The 27,255-nt window shown below is 42.0% G+C and overlaps 1 protein-coding gene across 1 annotated transcript in view; it reads right to left on the bottom strand.

Annotated features, from left to right (window-relative positions):
* Nucleotides 1–2,123: 2,123 nt before the first annotated feature.
* Nucleotides 2,124–27,255, bottom strand: part of BAZ2B (bromodomain adjacent to zinc finger domain 2B) — a 3,835,724-nt gene continuing 3,810,592 nt past the window's right edge. Inside the window, exon 39 of the mRNA XM_044074749.1 lies at nucleotides 2,124–3,875. Coding sequence (XP_043930684.1) covers nucleotides 3,722–3,875 — 154 coding nt within the window. The 3' untranslated portion in view covers nucleotides 2,124–3,721. The remainder of the gene's footprint in view (nucleotides 3,876–27,255) is intronic.

Raw genomic sequence — 27,255 nt, 5'->3', positions numbered from 1 at the left:
ACAAAAAGTTCTCATCTACACCAGCATCTAGAGCTCAAGACTTAATATGATCTGGAAAGGATTGCTTTCTTAATAAGGCATGTCTACATATAACCAACCCAGATGCAGCCACCCTGCTAAATGCTTCTAGAGCATCATAGCCACAATGCAAAGAGTGCTTTGTGACCTAAGAAATAGAACTGCAGATGTCCTGCAGCCATTTGGAAAGAACTTCCTCTTCTAATTCCTCCAGTTTTTCTTTCATGTGGTCCAGATTAATTTCCTAGTTCTTAACCATATGAAACTTATAATTGAGAGCTCTCATAGTCTTGGGGGCAGAAATGTAAACTTTTTTGCAAAAATGATTCAGGGTTCTTCCCTCTTTATCATTAGATAATAGGTTCCTGGAAGTGCTTCCCTTAACTCCCGCAGGACTCTGAATCACACCACTTCAGGATCTGCAGAAGGATTCCTATTTGTGGGAGTCCAAAACCCTGTAAAAATGGCCTGGCTCTCTTGGAGCAGGTGGTTGGGAGTCAGGCTGCAAGGATGAGTCCAAAATAGCAAAATCTACAACTTCCAACACTGGAGGAATGGCCAAAGGTTTATCCCTCACTCAGGGAGCTTACGAAATTCTCTCACCCTTTTCTTAGACTCTAGGTAATCCTGAATCGCCCAAAGGAAATACTCTCTCATCTTTTGTAGAGTTTCCCCAAATGTGAAGTACTTATATGGTGAAGGTGAGAGGCTCGGATGTCCTCTGAAAAAGAATCTGCATATAAGCTTATGAACAACTGGTCTACATAAGTCAATTCATCTTCATCAGAATCATAAGAATCTGAGGATTCCTGGGAAGAGGGTCCTTCTTTCTTTTCCCAGAAAGAGATTCTGTAGGAGAAGGAGGTGTGTTAAGACTGCTGTATGGAAGCTACAATATTAAGCACATCTTCAGCCAGTCTAAACAGATTCTGCTGGCAGGCCTGTGGGGATTGGGAGCCTGAAGGCCTATGTTTAGGTATGGCAGAAAGTAAACTTTTTGGTGTGGTGCTAGGCCCAGGTAGTAGGTGGGTAGCCATGGCCTGCTCACGGTCAACCAATGACATCTTGGAGGTTTTTGGAATTCTGCCCTCCCTATCTGAAGCTCTGAAACAGGAGTTTGAAGCTGTAGTTTTCAAAGTGGTTGTAGACCTAAAAGACAACCCTTGTCCTTCTACTTGTGTGGATGTAGCTGGGACAGGAGGCAAGTCATCTCAGTCGTACAAGGGGACTGCAAGGGTGCCTCCTGTCCTTCAAATATCACAAGTCTGGGGAGACTGAATACGCAGCTATGTCATCTGCTCCCTTATGCAGTTTTGGACACTTCTCCCTACATTTTTTAGGGGTCAAAAGATGAATGAGCCTTGATGCCCTTTGTCTTTCTTTAAATACTGGACAAGACACTCGACCCTACAACAAATCATACACTTACTAAAATGAGCACAATGAGGACAATTTGGAACACTGCGCTCCAGGCCTATGCAAAAAAGGTAAAGTGAGTTAAAGTCCCAATGTGGAATCTGTTTTCCACAAACAAGACAGATATTAGTCATACTACTAATCTAACTACACACAGTTAAGAAAAAAATGAAGCTTTTCCAAACGGTGCACTTAGCTTTAAAGTTGTTCTCTGGTCTTTGGACCAAACGATGCACTCTACAATATGGATGCTTCAAGCTCCAATGCCAAGAAGCTGTAAGAAAGGGCTGGCCAATGACCTTTATACTTGGATGTCCTCATGTCAGGTGAGTGGCATTTGCCAACCCAGGAGGAGGGAGTTAAACTCTGGAATTTGGGCTGGCCATGGGCTGCCAAAACAAGGAAAACCCTTTTAGTTGCTACTGCAACAGTTTAACACGGGGTGTTTCACTTCTTCAGTACAACAGATGTAGACATAAGAGAAAAAGGGAAAAGAATAAAACAGCAATGGGTCTTTTCACATGCACAAGACAACAAGAAGTCGTATTTGTAAGGAAAAAGAAAAGAAGGATGGGTGAATTACTGAAAACAGCCAAGGAATGGAGAGAAACATTAGGAGTGGCAAACTGAACAGCTATTTTCTTATAAGAAACACAAAGTATATATAATGAAGTCTTGGTAAAAATAGATAGTGACTTGCAAAACAACCTTTTATTGTATCCGTGCCATACATACTAGTGAAAAATAACACTCCTAAAAAAACAGAATGCTACTTTTTTCACAACATTTTGTTTTAAATAAAATAACTTCAAGTACTCTGAAGCAGGTACAAAAAGAAATTCTGAACTAGCTGCCTCCAGCAGGCCACCACAACACACAGTATAAATAGAGTGGTAACAATGTCCCTTGTTTTCTACATTCTGTGGCAAGGCAAATGGACAGAAATGTTTTTATGAAAAAATACTATGTGTTTATGAAATTGTTACAAGTTTTATTCACATGGATACAAATGGTTTAATTGAAAACTGAGGCTCTGGTGGCTCAAAATTAAAGAACAAAATAGAAAAAATGGAAATTTAGATCTCCTACAACCCCATTTCAAACACAGGCACTGTCAAGATTAAAGACACTCCACAGTGTTTGCAGAGGATATGTAATGTACAAACCATACTGTATTCTGTAGGTACAGTCACCTTAAGACTAAATTAAATGTAGTAGCCATTCTAAGGCATAAACAATATTCAATGTCTGCAAATAATATGTACATTTCTTACATATTTTAAACAAAGACTCTTTATAAACAATATTAAACAGTATATACAGATGCTGCAGTGTGTCTCCACCGTTCTTGAATACAATATAACTGCACATAAGTAACGCAGCAAAAATATATAAATGTAATTGAAACTCTACTGTAAAGATGAATTTTCTAGTGCTTTTTGCAGCACAAAACAGTGTAAACAGTTTACTTGGCTTTGTTTTATATTTTAAAACATTCCCTGTTTTGTGTTCAAGATTTAAATCAGTTTTGATGTTCTTCCTTTTCACAGAAAATGAAGATCTTCAATGCTGTTCTAATTATAAATAATTCACAAAATTAAATACATTTAGTAGATAAACTACAAAACTAAAAAGAAAAAAACCATAGTGTTTCTCGGATATTTGATAGGAGTGGATACTATGGTATATTCTAGGATACAATCGATATCGTTGATATCCAGTTACTGGATCTCACCATGTCAGATCTTGCCAGATACTAACTGTGACCTGTGACTATCTATATCCGAGACAAACATCTAACCGATCCTACTATCTGGCCATTCCTCCAAAATTTGGATAGGTCGGATAGGATTCTGGATCTAGAAGTTGACTGATGGACTATCCATCAAATTACACAAGAAAAATCAAAAGCCCTATTCAGAAATCACTAAGAAAAACAGAAACTTACTGAAGGAGAAAAGAAAACTCATTTCCCCATACAGCTCTTATGGTTGTAACTTCAGTGCGTACTGATATAGTTTCATGTCTATTGCACTATTCAACACCCCCTTCTCTGGAATTCTTTGGGTGTACATCTTGCTATACTTAAATGGTTTGTAAACCAAATAAATGTATGATCATCTGGTCACATTCCCTAGAGCAGTGAATCCATTCTGTATCAATCTTGTAAGATGCCCTTAGTTGTGTAGCTGAAGGGTATGGAAGCAGCTTGAACTTTTTAACATATGCAAGAAAATTCACATTGCTGGTTATGTTGCAATCAAGGTATGAAAATGTTCTAGAAGTCTTAGCTTCCTCCAAAAATGTCTGTCCATCGCCTCTCAAAAAAATTCCGCATACTGTGACCTGCTCTACCAATGTCAGAATCATCTTCATTAAATGTTTCACAGTTGTCGAAAACCAGCTTTATATCCAAAGAAAATGCTTCAATACTGGGATACCTGAAACAAAAAAAAAAGTCTTTATGCAATGCTTGTAAACAAACTTTTCTTCTTATTTATATCTGACAGGCTTACATCCAAACACAGTGACAACTCATGCACGCTTTCTTTACTGCTGTTTTATTCCCACTGATAGCCCATGTACAGATTCCTACAATTGGATATATGCTTGCAAAGTATGGACTGAGACTGAGTACATCCTAAACACAATGGTTTCTGACTAAAATAATGCTGCTAAATCATAAATGATTCTCTAGTTTACATAAGCAGGTTAATGTATAGTATTAATCAGTTATCCTCTATCTGTTACATCCAACAAAGCATGTAAAAATATATACATATACACATTAACAACATATACTGAATTATTATTCCAAATGCTATTCAGATATTCTAGTACTTGATGCAAATCATAATGAAAGCTGCGTACAAATCTTAGATATCAGACCTTTCTGAATATCATCTGCATACATCATTCACTAATTCTAAATCAGAGTCTGCAAAAAAAATTCTATGTGGATCATAATTTTCCTAACCAGGTTTTACAAAAGCAGTTTTTATAAGAATATACAAGTGAGCATCTATAATAAGCCCTTTCTTATTTGCAGTGGTGATGGATAGGTTTACAGATGAGATCAGACAGGAGGCCCCGTGGACTATGATGTCTGCAGATGACATTGTGATATGTAGTGAGAGTAGGGACCAGGTTGAGGTGACCCTGGAGAGGTGGAGATATGCTTTAGAGAGGAGAGGAGAGGTATGAAGGTCAGCAGGGCTAAAACAGAATATATGTGTGTAAATGAGAGGGAGGGTAGAGGAATGGTGAGGATGCAGGGAGTAGAGTTGGTAAAGGTGGATGAGTTTAAGTACTTGGGATCAACAGTTCAGGGTAATGGTGATTGTGGAAGAGAGGTGAAGAAGAGAGTACAGGCAGGGTGGAATGGGTGGAGAAGAGTGTCAAGAGTGATTTCTGACAGACGTGTACCAGTAAGAGTGAAAGGGAAGGTCTACAAGAGGGTAGTGAGACCAGCTATGTTATATGGGTTGGAGACGGTGGCATTGACAAAATAGCAGGAGTCAGAACTGGATGTGGCAGAGTTAAAGATGTTAAGATTTGCACTGGGTGTGACTAGGATGGACAGGATTAGGAATCAGTATATTAGAGGGTCAGCTCAGGTTGGACAGTTTGGAGACAAAGCAAGAGAGGCGAGATTGCGTTGGTTTGGACATGTGCTGAGGAGGGATGCTGGGTATAGGTTCATAGGTTCATAGGTTCATACTAGGCTATCTGCCCAAGGGCATTTATAAGCCTAGCCCATAGTTATGTGGCCCTTTAGTTTGAATAAAAACTATGCCTATCATTTTGCTGTGCCTCTGTCAAGCAGTGACACTGAAGTAATCCCTGGGGTATATCTGCGATCTCCCATCCATTGGTCAAGATTCCTCTTGAACAAGGCCAGCAGTGCTCTGCCTCACATGTACCGGGATTTTGTTCCACAGCATAGGGAGTCTCTGGGTGATGAATCTGTCCCTCCAGCACGTTCTATTTATAACCGTGTCAAGGTTTAAGTCTCCGCCCTTGTGGTTCTGAGGGATCTAGATTTTGAGGTGAAGCATATTCATCAAATCTGGGTTTGACATGGCCTTGTATGTCAGGCACAGGTCACCTCTGAGCAAGCGGTATGAGACTGAATAGAGCTGGAGTTCTTTCAGTCGGGCAGCATAAGACATATTTTTGAGACCCTTTATCCTTTTGGTGAGGAACTTTTGGGGCCTTTCAAGCTGCAGCAGGTGTCTGGTCAGATACATTCGAGGCATTGTACTCAATCATAGGTCTAATGAGTGATGAGTACAGGGGGACGATGACCTCCCTTGATCTAGATGTGAACCCCTTCATGATCAGGTGGGCGATATAGAAGGTTTTCCTAACTACTTTAGCAACATGAGTGTCAAACGAAAGGCTACTGTCAACTTGGGTCCCCAGATCCCTGATGACTTTCTGTGCTCAGTGGATTGCCACCTATATGGTAGCTAGGGGTAACCTTGTTTTTCCCGAAGGGTATGACTATACATTTTTTGGCGTTTAACTTCAGGCCATGGCTCTGGCACCAGTTATCCATTTCTGTGAGGCCCTTCTGGAGGATATCTGTGTCAGATGTGTTTGCAGTCATCTGCAAACTTTGTCAGCCATAACCCTCCTGTGTTTGCTTGTACTTCAGAAAAGTAGATGCCGAACAAGAGTGGACCCAGGACTGAGCCCTGTGGGACACCACTTGTGACAGGCTTTGAGTCTGACATGGCTCCAGCAACTCTGACCCTGTGGGTTCTGTCACTTAGCCAGTTTGCAACCCATCTTGTGATGTATGGGTTTACATTCAAGCTGATGAGTTTTCGATGATACCTGAGTGGGTATTGTGTCGAAGGCCTTTGCCAGGTCGAGGTAGGCTGTATGGACTGCCTTTCCCTCATCAATGGCCTTGGTGACTGTCTCGAAAAAGTCAACCAAGTTTAAGAGGCAGGATCTGCCTTTGACAAACCCAAACTGGGTTGGATCCAAAGTCTGCAAGTTCCCTATGTCTTTATTTATGAGTTCCATTATGATCCTCTCCATGGCTTTGCAGATGAGGCTTGTCAAGCTAATGGGGTGATAATTTCCAGGGTCTGTGGAAAAGATAATAATTTTTTCCACAGATAATTTCCAGGGTCTGTGGTATATTGGGAAAAGGATGCTAAGGATGGAGCTGCCAGGTAAGAGGAAAACAGGAAGGCCTAAGATAAGGTTTACGGATGTGGTGAGAGAAGACATGCAGGTGGTTGGTGTGAAAGAGCATGATGCAGAGGACAGGAGGAAATTGCTGTGGCAACCCCTAACGGGAAAGTACAGTTTTGTACCTACCATAAATGTAGATGTCCGATAGATATGCAACTGCAGTCATAACATATGGGTTGTCCTGCCTCAGGCAGCCCTCGGTCGGCCGGATTCCAAAGTCTGGGTCCGACGTCGGCTGATGTCGCATTTCTCTCCGACGTCAGAGTGGCTGGAGTATATAAGCATCAGCCGACGCCATCTTCTTCAGTGTTTCTTGCCCCAGATGCCAGGTGCCCTCCAATGAAGGCTGTAATCAAATTGGAAGACAAAAATAGGTTTCCAGACAATAAATAAGCAATAAACATATACACCATAACAGATATCCCCAGCTAAGGATAATAGGGAGAGGAGTGGACCCAAGGCATAGAGGGGAAGGAGGGAGGGAAAACCCGACTGCAGTTGCATATCTATCGGACATCTACATTTATGGTAGGTACAAAACTGTACTATGTCCTTCAAGAATGCAACTGCAGTCATAATATATGGGTTGAATACCATAGCTTAGCTGGGGGAGGTGGTATGCTCTAGGAAAAGGATGGTGTAGCTATCAATCCCTGCAGGACTGCCGAAGCAAAGCCTGCTCTGGATCTGGAATATAAAGGGAGGTTGTAGTGTTTGGAAAATGTATGCATGGAGCTCCATGTAGCAGCTTCTAGAATGTCCTTTGTAGGCACCCCTCTTAAAAAAGCTGTAGAGGTGGCTGTAGCTCTGGTGGAGTGTGGTCTGACATTGGCTGGCACACACTTTCCATGGAAGGAATAACAGAATCTGATGCAATGTCCAATCCATTTTGAAATTGTCTGTTTGGAAATTGCTTTTCCTTGTACTCCAGGGGCGTAAGCTACAAAAAGTTGATCAGACTTCCTACTGGTCTTGGTTCTGTCTAGGTAGTAGCGAAGTTGTCTGTGTATGTCCAAGGTATGTAACAGTCTTTCCCCTTTGTTCTCAATATTGGGAAAGAAAGTAGGCAGGTGAATTGCTTGATTTAAAGAAACCCTGGATACCACTTTTGGCAGAAAAGTAGGGTTGGTTCGTAGGGATACCCTGTCTCTGTGAAAAGTTATGAACGGTGGTATTGCCATTAAGGCCTGTAATTCCGAAACCCTTCTTGCTGAGGTTATGGCCAGCAGGAAAGCTGTCTTCCAGGAAAGAAATTGTAAATCCACAGAAGCTGCTGGCTCGAAGGGAGGTAGAGTCAATTTTTCTAGGACAAAATTGAGGTCCCAAGCTGGTACTGGTGCCTTTCTTGGGGGCTTTATATTCTTGATTCCTCTAAGAAATTGCCTTAGCAAAGGATGTGAAAACACAGGTGGATCAGTGTTGTATCTAGCTGAGATAGCTGAAGCATGTATTTTTATGGAATAGTATGAGAGTCCGTTATGTAACATATCTGCCAAGTATTCCAGAATGAGTGGGATGCTCAAACTGTGTGCTCCACGAACTCAATGAGGAATTAAACCCGCAGTTAGGACAGCTGCTTAATCTTAGCCTCACCTCAGGATACGTACCCAAGGAGTGGCGCACGGCGACTGTGGTCCCACTTCACAAGGGCGGTGCCTCCACCGACCCTGGAAATTACCGTCCCATTAGCTTGACAAGCCTTATCTGCAAAGCCATGGAGAGGATCATAATGGAACTCATAAATAAAGACATAGGGAACTTGCAGACTTTGGATCCAACCCAGTTTGGCTTTGTCAAAGGCCGATCATGCCTTTTAAACTTGGTTGACTTTTTCAAGACAGTCATCAAGGCCATTGATGAGGGAAAGGCAGTCCATACAGCCTACCTTGACCTGGCAAAGGCCTTCGACACAATACCCCACTCAGGTATCATCGAAAAACTAATCAGCTAAGTGACAGAACCCACAGGGCCAGAGTTGCTGGAGCCATGTCAGACTCAAAGCCTGTCACAAGTGGTGTCCCACAGGGCTCAGTCCTGGGTCCACTCTTGTTCGGCATCTACTTTTCTGAAGTACAAGCAAATGCAGGAGGGTTATGGCTGACAAAGTTTGCAGATGACTGCAAACTGGGCGCCATAGTCGAAAACACATCTGACACAGATATCCTTCAGAAGGGCCTCACAGAAACGGATAACTGGTGCCAGAGCCATGGCCTAAAGTTAAATGCCAAGAAATGCATAGTCATACCCTTCGGGAAAAACAAGGTTACCCCTAGCTACCATATAGGTGGCAATCCACTGAGCACAGAAGAAGTCATCAGGGATCTGGGGACCCAGGTTGACAGTAGCCTTTCGTTTGACACTCATGTTGCTAAAGTAGTTAGGAAAACCTTCTACATTGCCCACCTGATCATGAAGGGATTCACATCTAGATCAAGGGAGGTCATCGTCCCCCTGTACTCATCACTCATTAGACCTATGATTGAGTACAATGCCCCATTCAGAATGTATCTGACCCGACACCTGCAGCAGCTGGAAAGGTCCCAAAAGTTCCTCACCAAAAGGATAAAGGGTCTCAAAAATATGTCTTATGCTGCCCGACTGAAAGAACTCCAGCTCTATTCAGTCTCATACCGCTTGCTCAGAGGTGACCTGTGCCTGACATATAAGGCCATGTCAAACCCAGATTTGATGAATATGCTTCACCTCAAAAAATCTAGATTCCCTCAGAACCACAAGGGCGGAGACTTAAACCTTGACACGGTTATTAATAGAGCGTGCTGGAGGGACAGATTCATCACCCAGAGACTCCCTATGCTGTGGAACAAAATCCCGGTACATGTGAGGCAGAGCACCTCGCTGGCCTTGTTCAAGAGGAATCTTGACCAATGGATGGGAGATCGCAGATATACCCCAGGGATTACTTCAGTGTCACTGCTTGACAGAGGCACAGCAAAATAATAGGCATAGTTTTATTCAAACTAAAGGGGTGGCAAAAGCCAAATAACTATGGGCTAGGCTTATAAATGCCCTTGGGCAGATAGCCTAGTATGAACCTATGAACCTATCATGACCCTTGTTGGTATTCCAAATGCTGAATCTCTTCCATTTGGCTGAGTAAGCCTTTCTGGTGGATGGTCTGCGGGCTTCTGTTAGTATCCGCTGAACTTCCTTGGAGAGAGGTAAATTGAGGTTATTTATGGAATTTCCCAAGCTGTTAGCTGTAGAGTCTGGATGTTGGGATGAACAGTCCTGAAGTTGTGTTGAGTCAAAAGTTGGGGCCATTGTGGAAGGGCCCACATTTTGTTGTGACATATGCTCCGTAGTAGTGGGTACCAGTGTTGTCTTGGCCAGTCTGGAGCTATTAGGATCCCCTTCAGTTGCTCTGCCTTGATCTTTAATAACACTGTGGTCATCAGTGGCAGGGGTGGAAATGCATAAATTATTAGGGAGCTCCAGTTGAATGAGAGGGCATCTGCTTTCCATGCTTGTGGATGATATGTCCTTGAGCAGAACTTTTGTAAGTGATGATTGAAGTGGGAGGCAAATAGGTCCACGTCCGGCCTGCCCCATGTCGAGGTAAATCGTATAAAGATGTCTGGATGTAGCCTCCATTCGTGGGGGTCTAGGAAATTCCTGCTTAGACTGTCCGCCAGAATATTATCTTTGCCTGGAACAAACTTGGATTGTAGCTGTATGTTTAGACCCAGTGATTTTTCCCAAAGATTCATTGTCAGTCTGCAAAGGGGGTAAGAATGAGTGCCCCCCTGCTTGTTTATGTACCACATCACAGTGGTGTTGTCTGTCCGTATTACTAGTTGGCCTTGTTGAAGTTGTTGTCCAAAGGCCTCGATGGCATGCATTACTACTAGCATTTCTTTCTGGTTGATATGCAGATGTGTTTCCTTTGGGGACCATTGCCCTTGAATACATCTGCCCTTCATGTGCGCCCCCCATCCAAGGTCTGAGGCGTCTGTGGTCATTGTCTGTGTTATCTGAGGTTTTTTGAACGACATGCCTGTGTTTGACTGGCTTACTGTGGCCCACCATAGAAATTCCTTTTGAAGACATGGAATGAGTGGGATAGTTGCTTCTAGGTTGTTGCTGTGTTGAGACCATAAGCTTTTTAAGTACCATTGAAGCTTTCTCATGTGTAGTCTTGCTAGTGGGACCAAGAGAATGCAGGATGCCATGTAACCCAGAGCCTGTAGGAAACTCCTTGCAGTCATCTGGGTGAGCTTTGCTAAACCTTTGAAGTAATGAGTTAACTTCTTTTGCTTGTCTTCTGTCAGGTAAGCCATTTGAGAGGCTGTGTCTAGTTTGGCTCCTAAGAAGGTTATTTGCTGGGATGGCTGAAGTCTTGACTTTTGAAAGTTGACTGTGTATCCCAGAGCCTGTAGCAAGTGTATGACATAATTCAAGTTTTTTGTCAAGGTTAGTTTGTTGTCCGCTTGTATGAGGCAATCGTCCAGGTACGGGTAGATTTGAATCCCCTGGAGCCTGCAATGAGCAATTACTGATGCCAGGCATTTCGTGAATACTCTGGGCGCAGTAGATAAGCCAAATGGCAATGCTGAGAATTGATAGTGCTCTGGCCCTGCAAGAAATCTGAGGTATCTTCTGCAGCTGTGTCTGATAGGGACATGCAGGTATGCCTCCTTGAGGTGCAGAGTAATCAGCCAAGACCCCTTGCCCAACATGGGAAGGAGTTGCTGTAAAGTCAGCATTTTGAACTTTGGTACTATGAGAAAATTGTTTAGAGCGGACAAGTCCAGTATTGGTCTCCATTGAGATTCTTTTCTTGGAACAAGGAACAGTCTTGAATAAAACCCCTGACCTTGTTCTTGTTGTGGAACTTTTTCTATTGCTTTGATCTGAGCAAGCAGAGAAATTTGCTTGATAGCCTCTGCCCTCTGATTTTGTGGAAGGTTTGGCATGCCTTGTTTTCTTGGCAAGGTATGAAAGTGGAACCTGTAACCGTGGTCTATAATGTCCAAAATCCATTTGTCTTTTGTCAGTTTGTGCCAATTTTTTGAAAACAGAGATAACTTTCCGCCCAAAGGAGCTTTTGTTTGCTCCTTGGTCAGCGGAAGTAGAGGAAAGCCATTGAGATTGTCCCTGCGGGGCAGGAGAAACCCCTGTGTCACTTCTTTGGTTTGCTGGTTGCCATTGTTGTCCCCTGTAGGATCCTCTGTATTGTCCTCTTCCTCGGGCACGCCTGTTTTTGCCCCTTTGAAATCTTTCAGGATTAGGAAAGGACCAGTTTTTAGAAGGCCAGTTCCTGCTGAATCTGGGCGGCTAAACCTGGAGGAAATCCTTGACTGTCTGAACTGACTTGGCTTTTTCCTCAATGGACTTTAACACATCTTTAGCATTAGCACCAAAAAGCTTGTTCTTTTCCAAGGGTGCATCAAGAAGTTTTGCCTTAACATGATATGGTAAACGTTGTTCTTTTAGCCATGCATGTCTACGAATGACCGCCCCTGTCATAGCTGCCCTACATGAAGCCTCCAATGCATCATATCCACACTGTAAAAAATGATTGCTAACCTGCTGAGAGTTATGCACAGCCTCCTGCAAAGACTTCCTATCTAAACGTTCAGGAGAGGCCAAACATTTCTGTAAATCATCTAACAGGAAATCCTGATATTGAAACATGTGAAAGAGACAATTGAGAGCTCTCATAGATAAAGTAGTAGAGGTGTAGACCTTCTTCCCCCATCTCTCTAAGGACCTTGCTTCCCTCTCGGAAGGCAAAGGATTTCTGGAGGTGGTAGCTGAAACCCCTTTAGGCCCCTGGGAAATTGTTTCTAAATCAACAGCATGGGCCCTAAATAAATGAGAATGGGTTTCTGGGACCCTATGGTATCTGTCAGGCTTGACAGGAGCAGGAGGAAGAGTATCAGGGGTAACACTGGAGTCAGAGTATAAGTCATCCAAAACATCAAGCACTGGAGGTATAGCTAGGGGTCTGTGTTGAGGCATTTTGAGGAAGGTTCGAAGGCGCTTTCTGGAATCAGAAAATTCCTGGCCTTGCCACTTAAAATGCTCCCTCATGGAATGCAGAACTTCCCCAAAAGAAATATCCTCAGGAGGAGAGGCCGACGGAATGGAGTCCTCTGCATCTGAATCCTCATAGTTCTGGAAGGGCTCTTCCTGGCTTTCGGAGTGAACAGAGTCCTCAGAATCTTCATCTGAAGGCAGAGGGTCAGAGGGTTCAACCCTGGGCCTCTTATCAGGAGGAGGCTGGGATCCTCTCTCAGGATGGGCCTGGCAACCTCTGATCAGGGAAATTAAATCTGCGGCCATGGACATGATTTGAGTTTCAGGAGTAGGCTGAGGTAAGGTTTTAGCAGTAAGATGTTTGGACTTGCTGGCTGCCTTGGCACGTGTGTAGGCCTTGATAGACATGGGCATGGGAGGCCTAGCCGCTCCACGTGCCGGGGTGACCTTATCAACAGCAATGGTCTCGGGCATTTCCTCGGTTTCAGTATCCGGAGGAAAATCAATAACTGGCGTCGGAGTGGCCTCCGGTATCGGAGGTATCGGTAATGCGGTGTCTTCGGTTCGGAGCGGTGGAATAACCGCCTCAGAGGGAACCGGGGCACTCGCGGTTAGTTTTGGCGTGGTGTCGGTGGAAGACGCGGGCCGAGGATGTCGGTCCCAGTCTTTTCGTTTCTTAGGCGTCTGCGTTGTCGGTTGTTCCGACGGCATTGTATAATCAAATTTTTCGCCGAAAAACTCTTCAGCGAACTCCGCCCGGCGCCTGAGAGTGCGCTTGTTGAAGCGAGCACAGGCGGCACAGGCCGAGACGTCGTGGTCTGGGCCAAGGCAAGGAAGGCAGTGAGAGTGGAAATCCTTATGAGGTATTTGTTTACCACAAGACAAACAATTATTTACTTTTTCAGTAATTTCTGACATCGGCTGAGGCAAGAAAAGGTCCCCAACGGGGTACTTAGCTTTTTTGATGACTTCGGTTTCGAAGAATACAGGAGCTGACCGACCGGCACTTGCGAACTGCTTCTGCTTCGGGCACCACGCGGCAAGAAAGACTGAAGAAGATGGCGTCGGCTGATGCTTATATACTCCAGCCGCTCTGACGTCGGAGAGAAATGCGACATCAGCTGACGTCGGACCCAGACTTTGGAATCCGGCCGACCGAGGGCTGCCTGAGGCAGGACAACCCATATGTTATGACTGCAGTTGCATTCTTGAAGGACATCAGCCAAAAGAAGATGATGATGATGATGATGACAAGTGAGCATCTATAATAGTGTTACAATACAACTACTTCACTACTGCTCTTTTTTAATACTGAGCACTCAGAAGGATGAAATGTAAAACGAACCCTACTGACTGCACTGAATGCAAATATATATATATATATATATATATATATATATATATATATATATATATATATATACATGACAATCTGTAAGATAAAGGTCACCAATTCCAATCAGCCAAGAAGGTGGTGACTGGATGTAATAATGTACAAATATCTACTTAAAAGCAGGCAGGAATTATATTAAATGCAGCATAAAAATATTCCACTTAACTCACCTCTCACATACTTTTCCACTAAGGTGATAAGGATAATATGTTTTTATAACTCTGTTCTTAGCAGGCCCACTGGTGAAAAACAGCCTTCTTGGTTTTAATGCAGTCAGTGCATATTTTATGGGAGTTGTTCCAAAATGGCAAGCGGAAGCACAACAGCTACATACTTGCATAATGCTGGATTCTTGATTATCTATGTCCATTCATCCACTTCACAAATGAGACTATTCACTGCTTGGCACCAGCATGGCAAACAGCTTTCTTCTACAGATTAAGCTCTTCCCCTGCCTTCCACAATGCAGTACTGTTCCCTTGTTTAGCTCAGACTCAGTTTGCCAATTGAAAAAGTCAACCTAATTCTCTCAATGTAGGAAACAATTAGAAGTGCTGTCAGGCAGGCATCAGTAGGTCAGTAAGGCCTCGTAGAAGTCATAAGGTGACAATTTGGATGAGGAAAGAGGAAGGGTTGATGAAGTAGACAGTCAAGAATACTGAAGATTCTGGCATATTAGGAGACTTCCAAATGGCTACACACTGATCAACTGGCTGATTTGAGCTCTCCCAGTGTGAAAAGGGGCTAACTGAGACTGTCGGTTTGAGTAAAATTCAGTCACTGGTTACTAATTACATAGATGCCAGCAAAGAAGAAATTTGGAAAAAACAGAGACAACCAGAAATGGAAGAGAAAATTCCTGCTGGAAAGAATACTGCAGATGTTCAGCAAAAAGCAGTTTAAGTTTCAGCTTTTGTACAGGAGATAAGACTCCAGTTATTTAGTGGAAAAAAATAAATCAAATGCAATTAGAGGTGTTTAAAATAAATGAAACACATAGGGGGACTATATCAACTCAAATAATAAAAGGCTGGAAAACAGAAGCTTTAAAAAGCTATTCAAATCATCTGCTAACACTACAAAAATCAGAGGTTAAATTAACAAAAGGGTGGCTGGGTATGAGGCTTCTCCAGAAGAGCTGTTTCAAAAAATAGTACAGTTAGAAGACAGACACAGAGGAAACCTGACATGATCTGCTGTAACGGCGAAATTGGAAAGGACAGACTGTATTAATTTTATTAAAGTATAAATAAGTAACTTAAGTCATGCTCCACAGCAGGATTTGTTAACTGAAAGGGCACACTGTGTGTAAGTAGCAAACCTGGTCATGAGAAAGCAGCTAAGACCTATATTAATTAAGATAAAATAATACCAGCTCCTCTATCTCAAACCTATCCAAACAAGTTATGTTAAAAATCTCCTTTCTAAACTAAAACCTTGCACACTAGCTGTAGACCAGCTACCGGTGACTTTCTACAACTAGCTGCTACTTCCATCGCTTACCCTATATCTATTCTCAACCGTTCTAACTCTGAACAGTACGTACCACTCCTCTGAAAAATATCTCACGTCATACCCTTACATAAAGGCGGTCCCTCTACTGATGTACCAACTACAGACCCATAGCCATTTTGTCACCGCTTGGCAAAATCTTAGAAAAATGTATACAGAAACAGATCTTAGACCACTTTCTGCCAAATAATCTATTATTTAATACACAACATGGCGTTCAACCTAGGCACAGCACCAGTACAGCTCTAATTAGCTTTACTAATACTGTAAATTAACTCAAAAACAAAAAAACAACTAGTCTCTGCTACCTCCCTAGATATGTCAAACGTATTTGACACTATCTCATAAAATACTTCTCAATAAACTGGCTTTCTACCACTGCAGATCTGAAGCCTTAAGCTGATTTCAAAGCTAGCTGTCAGATAATAAACTCTCCCCCAGCTCCCTATATGTGTGGGAGTCGCACAAGGATCTATCCTTGGCCCACTTTTATTAAAACTTTTTACCAATGACCTAAACTCCTTAGCAAATCCTGCCTCAATCATACAATATGCTGAAAATGCTTCCCTATTCTGCTCTGCCCCCTCTATCAAGGAACTCCAAGAAAAAATGCAGGCAGCCCTCCACAATACTGAAAACTACTTAACATTTCATCAACTTTTTATTTTTATTTATTTAACATTTGTTAACCGGGCTAGTCTAACTGGAGACATCCCCATTTTCAGCAGAGGCCCGGGGAGAAAAGCTCCACAATTGTACAGACACTAAATACAAAACAAAATACAAAACAAAAATGAAGAGAACAAAGTTTGATAGGATAAGTAAGTATAGTGCACAACATAAGAATTCAGTCCTGGTTTAGTAATACATATAATTAGCAGTTTTGGACTAATATGATAGGAAGTAAGAAAAAAAAAGAACATGATAGATTAGAAAAGAGAAAGGAAAGTGTAAAAAATATAAGAACTACAATAATAGAGAGCAGGTATAGAGTAGGGAAGATAGAAAGGTGAGAGACTGCTGTGGCCATGGTTAGTCAGGATTGAGACAGAGGCACAGCCAGTGTTTTATTAGGTGTGTTTTTAGTTTTTGTTTAAAGAGAATAGGAGATGTGATGGAAGTGAGTTCAGTGGGAAGCTGATTCCAAGACTTACCAATGGTGTTGGAGAAAAGGGAGTCACCAGCTGAGTTATTAGATTTACATATAGTAACTAGAAGTTTGTTAGAGGAGAGGTTTGTATAAGGGGTAAAGAGATTAGAGAGGATAGGTGTATTGTTAGGTTGGTAGAATATTCTATGGACAAAGGTAAGTTGAGAGAGTAATAGCATGTTGTGTAATTCTAGCCAGTGAAGTTGCTGTAGATTCAGACAGTGGTGAGTTCTATATTTGTTTCCGGTGACAAATCTAGCTATGTTATTAAGAGTGTTAGCTAACTTAGAGATTGTTTTTCTTGAGGTTAGTGTAAATGGGTGAAGCATAGAGAAGAGTAGAAATAAGATGTGAGTGGGCAAGTGTAGCTTTAGCATTGGGAGTTAAGAATGTATTAATTCTGTAGATTGACTGTTTTAATGGTATTGTTAATATGAGTATCAAAAGTAAGGCTGTTATCTATAGTCACACCTAGCAGCTTAGTGGTAGAATCAGGGGATATAACAGTACCATTGCTAGAAGAGATAGGGAATTCTAGTGGGGGGACCTAAGAAATAGGAGGAGTTTGGTTTTTAGCATTCAAGAGTAAACAGCGAACCATGTCTCAACTTGAGTAAGGGTTTGTAACTCAGAGGAAGTTTTTAAGTGTGGAGTCATCAGCATATTGAATGCAAGTGGCTTGGGGTAAGGCCAATTGAAGGTCATTTATGAATAGAGAGAATAGAAGAGGACCTAGATGAGAGATTGTTACCCCAGAGGACAGCCTGCTTTCTATTGCTGAGGTAAGAGGCAAACCAGTGTATAGTCTTGGGTTCAAGAGAGATAGATTCCAGGATTTGTAGGAGTAGGGGATGGTTGACCATATCAAAAGCTTTGGAAAGGTCTATAAAGAGGGCTGAAGATAGGTTGTTATTGTTGCATTTTTAAAGATATAATCAGTGAAGGAAAGGAGGGCAGTGGTAGTACTGTGAAAAGGCCTAAAACCATGTTGGCAATTGGACAGAATATTATGTTTAGTAAGGTGACTCCTTAGTTGATGGTGTATGCATTTTTCCATAATCTTTGCTATTGGTGATAAGAGGGCTATGGGTCTATAATTGGAGTACTGGGATGATGTATGAGATTTTCCAGATATCAGGAATGGTCTCTTCGCTAATAGTTCTGTTTATAAGGATGGATACAGGGTAGGCTATTATGGATGCTGCTTTTGAAGGTATTCGCAGGAAGTTGGGGGTACAAGGTTTGAGTTTTGGAGACATTTTGGATAAAGGAGGTGGAGATAGGTTGTAGTTTAAAGGTAGGGAGATTAGTAGAAGTGGGATCAGGGATGGATGATTTATCTATGGAGAGGTGAGAGGCCAGAGAGTTAATGGTTTCAGTATAGAAGGAGTTAGAGGTGTTGGCAGTTTCTAGGGTTGTGTGTTTTCTGACTCAGAGGGGAGGAGTAGTAGTCTTTCCAGGGTGAATAAGTTTATTTAAGGTTGCCCAAAATTGTTGTGGTTTATTAGTATTAATTTGTTGGAGATTACTATAATAGTTTCTTTTGTCACAGATTATGGCTTTTTTGGTAGAATTTCTCAATTGCCTAAAGATCAGTTGGTCAGAAGGAGATTTACTAGATTTCCATTTTGTCCAAGATTTATTTCTGAGTAACATTTTTTGTCTTGTTTCTTTAGTTAGCCAGGGGCTGGTTTAGTTTTAACTCTGATGAGTACGTGGCACGTCTGGTGCATGATTGTCAAGGATTGATAAGAATCTGGAATTGAAATATTCAACAGCATCTGCGAAAAGTAGAGTTTTTTTTAGGTTCCAGTTGCAGGCATTTAGTTCAGATAAGAAGAGGATAAGGTTAAAGTGTTTATTATATCGTGAGGTCTTAAGGGCTGGGTTGTTAGTGGTAGTAGTCTTTAGTCTTATGATATAGGTTAGGTAGTGGTCACTAATGTTATCAGGTAAGGTACCTGCAAGGTAGGATTGTTGTTGTTTGTTAATTAGAATCCAATCTAGTATGCTTTCTTTGTTGCTAGGTTTGTTGATCCTGGTAGTGGTGTTAATTATTTGAGAATAGCCATGCAGATTTAATATGGGTGGTGGGGTTATCTGAGTTAATTAAGGACCAATCGAGGTTTAGGTCTCCTAACATGATAGTTTCTTGGGGGTAATTTGAAGACGTCCAACTAAGGATGTTTTCGATTATAGTAGTGCTATTTCCGGGGGGTAGGTAGATACAAATTATAAAGATTGATTTATTTGGGTTCATTTGCAATTTTGCCAAAAGAAGTTCAGCCTTGGTATCCACTTGAGGTTCATAGGGAACTAAGGATATGTGAAGTTTTGTCTTAAATAGCAGGGCTACACCCCCACCTCTGTGGGTATTTCGATCTTGTCTCACAATGTTATAACCCCAATAAAACCAAGCTTATGGTCTTCTAGAATACCTCAACAACAACTAACCAACCACCTATGTCTATTTCCTCCTCCAATGGCACAAAAACAGAACCCGCTGAACGTACAAAACTTCCTGGTGTCACAATTGATAGTGAACTTAAGTTTGACAAACATCTTGTACTAACAATTAAAAAGGTTCATGTCAAACTAGGTTCTCTCTATAGGGCTAAATCATATCTTACTAACCATGCCGGACTGGCAACAGCCAGAACCCATCTCTTATCTTCCCTGCTTTACTGTTCACAAATATTTACCAATCCTTGCAAATCTGAACTGAATAGCCTTAAAATCTTGCTATAAAAACATAGCCAGATTTGCCACTAATCAGTCTCAAAGATCACCATTGCACTGCCCTTCTCCAGCTGAACTGGTTAGAGCTCCCTAGCCTGCTTATTCTGACTGAGCTACTAACTGCCCATACAGTCTTATACAAACCTGACAACTGCAAAGCTCTATCTGACCTTGTCCAGCCCTACACTAACTTAAAATCTCTTAGGTCTGCTGATAAAGTCTTGTTGAAGGTTAACAAAACCCAAAACTGTCACTGTGTTTCCTTATATTCACATATCATTGCCAAACACTGGAATTCTCTACCTCAGCATATTCTGTCCATCAGTGATACACATTCATTTTAACAGTCCCTAAAAGAATATTTCACCAAACATAAGCTTTGCTCATGTTCTCCTCAAGGCTAACTAATTTAACCCCTTAATGTATAACTTCCATCTCTCCACCACCCATTGTCAATATTTCTTGGCAATTGAGTCTTCTTAGCTTCAGTTTGTGATAATTTTATCCTGGGATATATATATATATATATATATATATATATATATATATATATATATATATATATATATAAAACAGTGGTAGTACAATAAGTTATACTATTCATACAGAGGGGAAAAAAAATATATATTATATATATATATATTTTTTTTTTTCCCCTCTGTATGAATAGTATAACTTATTGTACTACCACTGTTACATGTTTTTAGATACAATGTCAAGGAACTTCCATTTGAACTCCTATTGTAACTGTTGACACTACCAGGTTATCAAATGTAAATAAATAAATAAATGTAATGAATTCCAGATTTTAAAAGCCAGTATTGCATTTGTGGTCAAATCTGAGAGCTGTAGTGCTCCTTGTGTGGTCTAAACTGTTGCAACTGCTTACTACACTGTAGCAAGCAGTATGCTACAGTTTAGAAAGTACAGTTGTGTACACCTACCATAAATGTAGATGTTCGAGTGTCTTCACTGTTGCAGTCATAACTGTAGGGTGTTCCTGCCGGCAGGCAGCCCGAGGTCGGCCAGAATTCCAAAGTCTGGGTCCGGCGTCAGCTGTACCAGCAAGTACCCTGACGTCAGAACGCAGAGGTATAAAGCTGACAGCCGATGCCATCTTCTCCAGCCTTTCTTGCCCCAGATGTCAGAAGTCCCCCAAAGTAACCAAAAGGTGTCCAAAAGTGAAACACAAATACACCACAAAAGAAGAGGAAGATAGAACAAGCAAAAAATAAGAGGGGATTGGTGGGAGGGAAACACCGACTGCAACAGTGAAGACACTCGAACATCTACATTTATGGTAGGTGTACACAACTGTAATATGTTCTTCGTGTTTCACTGTTGCAGTCATAACTGTAGGGTGGAATCCCAAAGCTGTGATGAGGGAGGAGGTTATGCAGAAGAAGGGGCAGCCAGAAGACCCTGCAAGACAGCAGAGGCAAAACCTGCCCTAGACTTAGAATACAAAGGGAGATTATAGTGCTTAGAAAGAGTATGCACTGAACTCCAAGTGGCAGCTTCCAAAATGTCCTTGGTAGGAACTCCTCTGAGAAAAGCTGCTGAAGTGGCAGCTGCTCTAGTAGAATGACTTCTAACAGTACCTGGAATCTGCTTCCCAAAGTGAGAGTAACAAAACCTTATCCCATGAGCAATCCATTTGGAAATAGTTTGTTTAGAAATAGCCTTGCCTAGAGAACTGGAGGCATAAGAGATAAGCAACTGATCAGATTTTCTGAAATCTTTAGTTCTGTCCAGGTAAAACCGTAGTTGTCTGTGTACATCCAATGAATGCAAAATCCTTTCCCCTTTGTTTTGAGGATTTGGAAAGAAAGTAGGAAGGTGAATAGTCTGATTTAAAGCCACTTTAGAAATCACCTTTGGCATAAATGTAGGATTGGTCCTCAAGGCAACTCTGTCTTGGTGGAAAATAAGGTATGGTTCCACAGCCATGAGAGCTTGCAACTCTGACACCCTTCTGGCAGAAGTCAAAGCTAATAAAATAGTTGTCTTCCAGGATAAGAACTTGATATCCGAAGCAGCAGCAGGCTCAAAGGGAGGTAAAGTTAGTTTTTCCAAAACATAATTAAGATCCCAAACAGAAACAGGAGGAGTTCTGGGAGGTCTTAAATTCTTAGCTCCTCTCAAGAATTGTCTCACCAGCTGGTGAGAGAAGATGGGGGGATCAGTGTTGTAATGAGCCGAGATAGCAGAAGCATGGATTTTAATGGAAGAAAAGGAGAGGCCTTTAAGCAAAAGGTCTGAGAGGTAAAGTAAAATGGAAGAAATGTCAGGCAAAAGAGGATCAGAACCTCGATCCCGCATCCAAATACAAAATCTTTTCCATTTAGAAGCATAAGATTTTCTAGTGCTAGGGCGCCTAGCTTCTAAGAGAACATCCAAAACTTGTTTGGGAAAAGCAGAAGGAATCAAAGGCCCTTGTAGAGCCAAGCTGCCAGGCAAAGAGTCTTGATTTGAGAGTGTAGCATCTGACCCTGATGCTGGGACAGAAGAGAAGGAAACAGAGGCAGAATCCATGGAGGTTCCAAGAACAGGTGTCTTAAAGTTGGATACCAAAACTGCCAAGGCCAATTTGGAGCTATCAAAATGATAATCTTGGGTTTGTCCTGTTTTATTTTCAGTAACACCCGAGGCAGAAGAGGAAGAGGACGGAAGGCATAACCCGAAAGATTCCTCCAGCTGAAAGACAGGGCATCCACTTTCCAAGCTGTTTTGTGGAAGGACCTGGTGCAAAAGAGAGGCAGCTGATGATTGAGATGAGATGCAAACAGATCTATCCGAGGGCAACCCCAAACTGCCGTAATCCTGCTGAATAAGTTGGGGTCCAGCATCCATTCGTGAGGATCCAAAAGATTTCTGCTTAGGCTGTCTGCTAAGAGATTCTGTTTTCCTGGAATGAATTGAGCTTGAAGATGCAGATTCAGATTTAGAGCTGTGTCCCATAAACTCATGGCTAGTCTGCAAAGGGGGTATGAGTGAGAGCCCCCCTTCTTGTTTATATACCACATGACTGTGGTATTGTCTGTCTTGAATCAGAAGATGGCCTGGTTGCAAAAGATTCTGGAAGGCTAGAAGAGCATTTTGGACTGCCAACATTTCCTTCAAGTTGATGTGCCAGGAAAGATGCTTCTTTGTCCAATAGCTCTGCTGGCAATTGTTTAGGTAATGAGCTCCCCAAGCATAATCCGAGGCGTCTGTGGTTATGATCTGAGCAGGATGAGGTAGACGAAAGGGATTCCCTTCGTTTAAAGCACAAGCCCTGGACCACCAGAGGAACTCTTTTTGGAGGCAGGGAATCAGAGGTATCATTGTTTCCAGGCTGTGGTAATGCTGAGACCATACACTCTTTAGGTACCATTGAAGCTTTCTCATATGAAGCCTTGCATTTGGGATCAACAAGATGCAAGAAGCCATGTAGCCCAATATCTGCAGGAATTTCCTTGCAGTGAGCTGAGTTAAAGTAGCCAAGGTCCTGAAAATTGATGCCAGCTGTACTTGCTTTTCTGGAGTAAGGAAGGCCCTTTGTAGGCTTGTGTTTAGAAGAGCTCCCAAAAAGATCATTTGTTGAGAAGGGATCAAATGTGACTTTTTTGTGTTCACTGAAAATCCCAGAAGTAGGAGAAGACGCTGAACAAACTGCAGATGTTGAAGTAAAAGATCCTTGCTGTCTGCCTGAATAAGGCAGTCGTCCAGATAGGGGTAAATCTGAATCCCTTGGAGTCTGCAATAAGCTACTACTGGAGCCAGACACTTGGTAAAGACTCTGGGCGCAGTAGATAAGCCAAAGGGCAGTACAGAGAATTGAAAGTGTCTCGAACCTGCCTTGAATCTGAGATATTTTCTGCGTTCCTGTCTGATGGGAATGTGTAAATAGGCTTCCTTCAAGTCCAATGTCACCATCCAAGCATCCTGGGAGAGCATGGGAAGAAGTTGTTGCAGAGTAAGCATCTTGAATTTTGGAATCTCCAGAAAGGTATTTAATACTGAGAGGTCCAGAATAGGTCTCCATGAGTTTTGTTTCCTTGGGACCAGAAATAGTCTTGAGTAAAAACCTTTTCCCATCTCTGGAAGTGGAACAGGTTCTATGGCTCTCATGGCCAATAAAGCGTCCACTTGATTTAAGGCCTCTGACCATTGATGTTTTGGCAGATCCGGCCAACCTGAAGACCTTGGCAGAGTATGAAAGTGGAATTTGTAGCCTCTTAAAATCACGTCTAAAACCCATTTGTCCTGGGTAATACGAGTCCAATTTTGGTAGAAGAGAAAGTTTTCCTCCGAGAGGGGCTTCCAGGCAAGGAGGACCTGTAGCCCAACGGAGAGAGTCATTGGGTCTGCTTCTTTTGTGATTGAGGTCTGTCTTCTCCCCTTCTAGGTGAAGAAGCACTCCATTGTCTTGACCTGTAAGAGGCCTGAGCCTGCGCCCGACCTCTGGAGCGTCTATATCTTCCCCTTTGAGGCCTGTCAGACGTGGGAAAGGACCAATTTTTGGAGGGCCAATTTCTAGAAAATCTAGGAGGCTGAACTTGTAAAAAATCTTTAACAGTCTGCATAGATTTTGCTTTTTCTTCCATCTTTTTAATAACCTCCTCAGCCTTGGATCCAAATAAAACATCATGCTGAACAGGGGCAAATAACAGTTTAGCCTTAACCTGCACAGGTAAATTCTGCTCACGAAGCCAAGCATGTCTCCTGATAACAGTAACAGAGGCTGCAGCCCTGCAAGAAGCTTCCAAGGCATCAAAACCACAATGTAAACTATGTTTGCTAACTTGTTCAGTTGCATGCAAAACATTCTGCAATTCCTTATCCTCTGCACATGCAGGAAAGGTAGAGAGCCTTTGCTTTAAAACAGACAAAAGAAATTGCTGATACTTGAACATGTGAAACTGGCAATTTAAAGCTCTAATAGAAAGAGTAGCAGAAGTGTAAACCTTTTTGCCCCACCTGTCCAAGGCACGAGAATCCTTTTCAGAGGGAATAGGATTTTTAGATGAAGCGGCCTTAGCAGCCCTAGAACCCTGAGAAATGGTTTCAGGATCAGCAGAAGGGTTCTTAAATAAGAATTGATGGGAGTCAGGGACTCTGTAAAATCTATCATGCTTAGAAGAAGCAGGCAGCAAGGAGTCAGGATTCAGGTTAGCTTCAGAAAAAGCATCATCCACAATATCAAGTACAGGAGGAATAGCCAAAGGTCTGTGTTGAGGGAGAAGGAGAAATTCCCTAAGTCTCTTCTTGGAAGCAGAATAATCCTGACCTTCCCAATGAAAATGCTCCCTCATCTCATGTAAGGTTTCCCCAAAAGAGAAATCTTCAGGGGGAGAAGCAGAGGGAATAGAGTCCTCTGCATCAGAATCCTCATAAGGAGGAAAAGAATAATCCTGGTCAGAGGAAGAGACAGAAGACACAGAAGCCTGATCAGATGAGTCATAAGGGATATCCTGTCTAGGCCTTTTTTCTGGAGGAGGGTGAGAACCCCTAATAATTGTCAGTAAATCTTCAGCCATCCGTAGTAATTGCTTCTGGGACTTGGGAGCTGTATCCGAGGCAGCTTGAGAAGAAACCCTTGGTTTAACAGGAGTCTTTGACTTTGCCTTTGTCTTTGTAGAAATAGTGATATGAGAAGGCCTGAAAACCCCCTCAGAAGCCGGTACCTGCACAGCAGTTCTGGACCCATCTGAAGGAGCGACGTCCGAAGGTCCTGCAGCAGATAAAATACTAGGCCTAGAAGGCTCCCCATGGGAGTCCGTGTCGGCCATCGGTTCCGAAGTGGCGGACGACAGGGGCTGCAAAAGTGCCTCACTGACGACCGCCGAACCCGAAGCTGGCTCCGGCTGCAAAGTATCTTGTTTGGACCTCGGAGGCCTATCCTTGTCCTTGCGTTTCTTTTGAATTCCGGTTGTCAGTAAAGTATCCGACGACATCCTATAATTGAATCGTCTACCGAAATAATTCAAGGCCCAATCGTACCTACGCTTGATAGTGCGAGAATTAAACCTGGCACAGAACCGACAGCAAGAAACGTCGTGGTCAGGGCCTAAGCAAGGTAGACAGTAAGAGTGGAAATCTTTATGAGATTTGTTTTCCACACGATATACAATTATTAACTTTTTCTGACATCGGAGGAGCAAGGAAAAAGTTTCCCCAACGGGGTACTTAGCTTGAGAAGAGAAGTAGAAAACTTCGGACCGACGACAATCAAAGCACGTTGTTCTGAATGCGCCAACCAACGACTTGTGAGCTGCTTTCCACCGCACGGCAAGAAAGACTGGAGAAGATGGCGTCGGCTGTCAGCTTTATACCTCTGCGTTCTGACGTCAGGGTACTTGCTGGTACAGCCGACGCTGGACCCAGACTTTGGAATTCTGGCTGACCACGGGCTGCCTGCCGGCAGGAACACCCTACAGTTATGACTGCAACAGTGAAACACGAAGAACATCTTCAGTACTGCAGTACTCCATGTACAGTACAAACTGTAGAATGCAGTATGCTACAGTTTAAAAGTAAAGAAATAATTTTTAAGGTGAAACCTGAGTGCTGTAGGTCTCTGTGCATGGTATAAACTGTAGCAAGCAGTTTGCTACAGTTTATATATATAAAAGAAGTTAGATGTCTGAAGAAACAGATAAAAATGTTTGGTATAGATTTGGTGGTAGGAAATCAGATCAAATTTACATTTCATAGGAAAACGTATTTAACTGAAAGCTTTGAGACACAGCTAAATACTATTTCAGATCATGCACTGATAAAAACTAACATGGTGCACAGTAATGAAGTAAAAATGAGACACTGGCATTTTCCTACTTGTTATAAAAGAGGCATTTAAGGAATGGGTAGTGGAAATTATTTGATAGTCATTAAGGAAGATGAAAATTTTCTTCAATAAGGATAGCTAAAGAGTGGGATAAAATGAAAATTGAGCTTTAAGACTTGGAGGGAATAAGATATGGGAAAAAGTAATATGAATTATTTACAAGGGCTTACAAAGGTTGAAGCACTGTAGAATAAGAAAAATCTGACAGAACAAGATGAAGAGCAGCTGCAAAGTGCTAAAATGAAAATATGGGAATATTTGGATATGCACAAGTTTAGATTTTTTTTTAATAACTCCAGAGCCCCAAAACTTTTAGCACAATGACTTGGGCAACAGTAAGCAGAAAGGGTTATTGCCAAACCTAGTAAGCCAATGACAAGCAAAATAGCAAGAGACTTCAGAGATATTTTGGAAATTTTATGAAAATTTGTATAAAGCAGAGGGATATCGAAACCAAGAAAAAGCACACATGGAAATATTCAGAAGCATAGCTGGTTCAATGAAAAACAGTTCCTTCTACTGGCACAACAACCAGATGGCCGGATATATGACACGTCCCCCCCCCCCATGCCCTCAGCCATTCTGGTCCTGTTTCTGTGCCTAGCCCCCAACCCTCCAACATATTATAGAGTTAATCAAAAAATAAATAAACAAAATAAACTTTTTTTTATTTTAAACTGTAGCAAACTATCTGCACAGTATTTCTGTGGAAGTTAAGAAATTAAAAGGGAAAAAAGCATTAAAATTCTGGAAAGTTTCATTTAACAGTATTTAAAAAAGGGGGAAACACCAACAAATTGAAAAAAAAAGTTGTGGTGGCCGTATTATCCAAAGAGGTAAAGACTCTTCTGACTCAGCGTAGTTTAAACCAATTTTAACTTTAAACCATGATTATAATGTGTTTACGTCAACACTAGCTAGGAGAATGGCAAAGGTGTTGCCAAAACTGATACAGATCAATGGGGAGAGCACAAACATTTGGCCACT

The sequence above is a fragment of the Protopterus annectens genome, chromosome 6.part0 (genome assembly GCF_019279795.1).
Source record: "Protopterus annectens isolate FY-2018-M chromosome 6.part0, PAN1.0, whole genome shotgun sequence".
NCBI lineage: Eukaryota > Metazoa > Chordata > Ceratodontiformes > Protopteridae > Protopterus > Protopterus annectens.
This window is presented reverse-complemented; position numbering and strand designations above follow the sequence as displayed.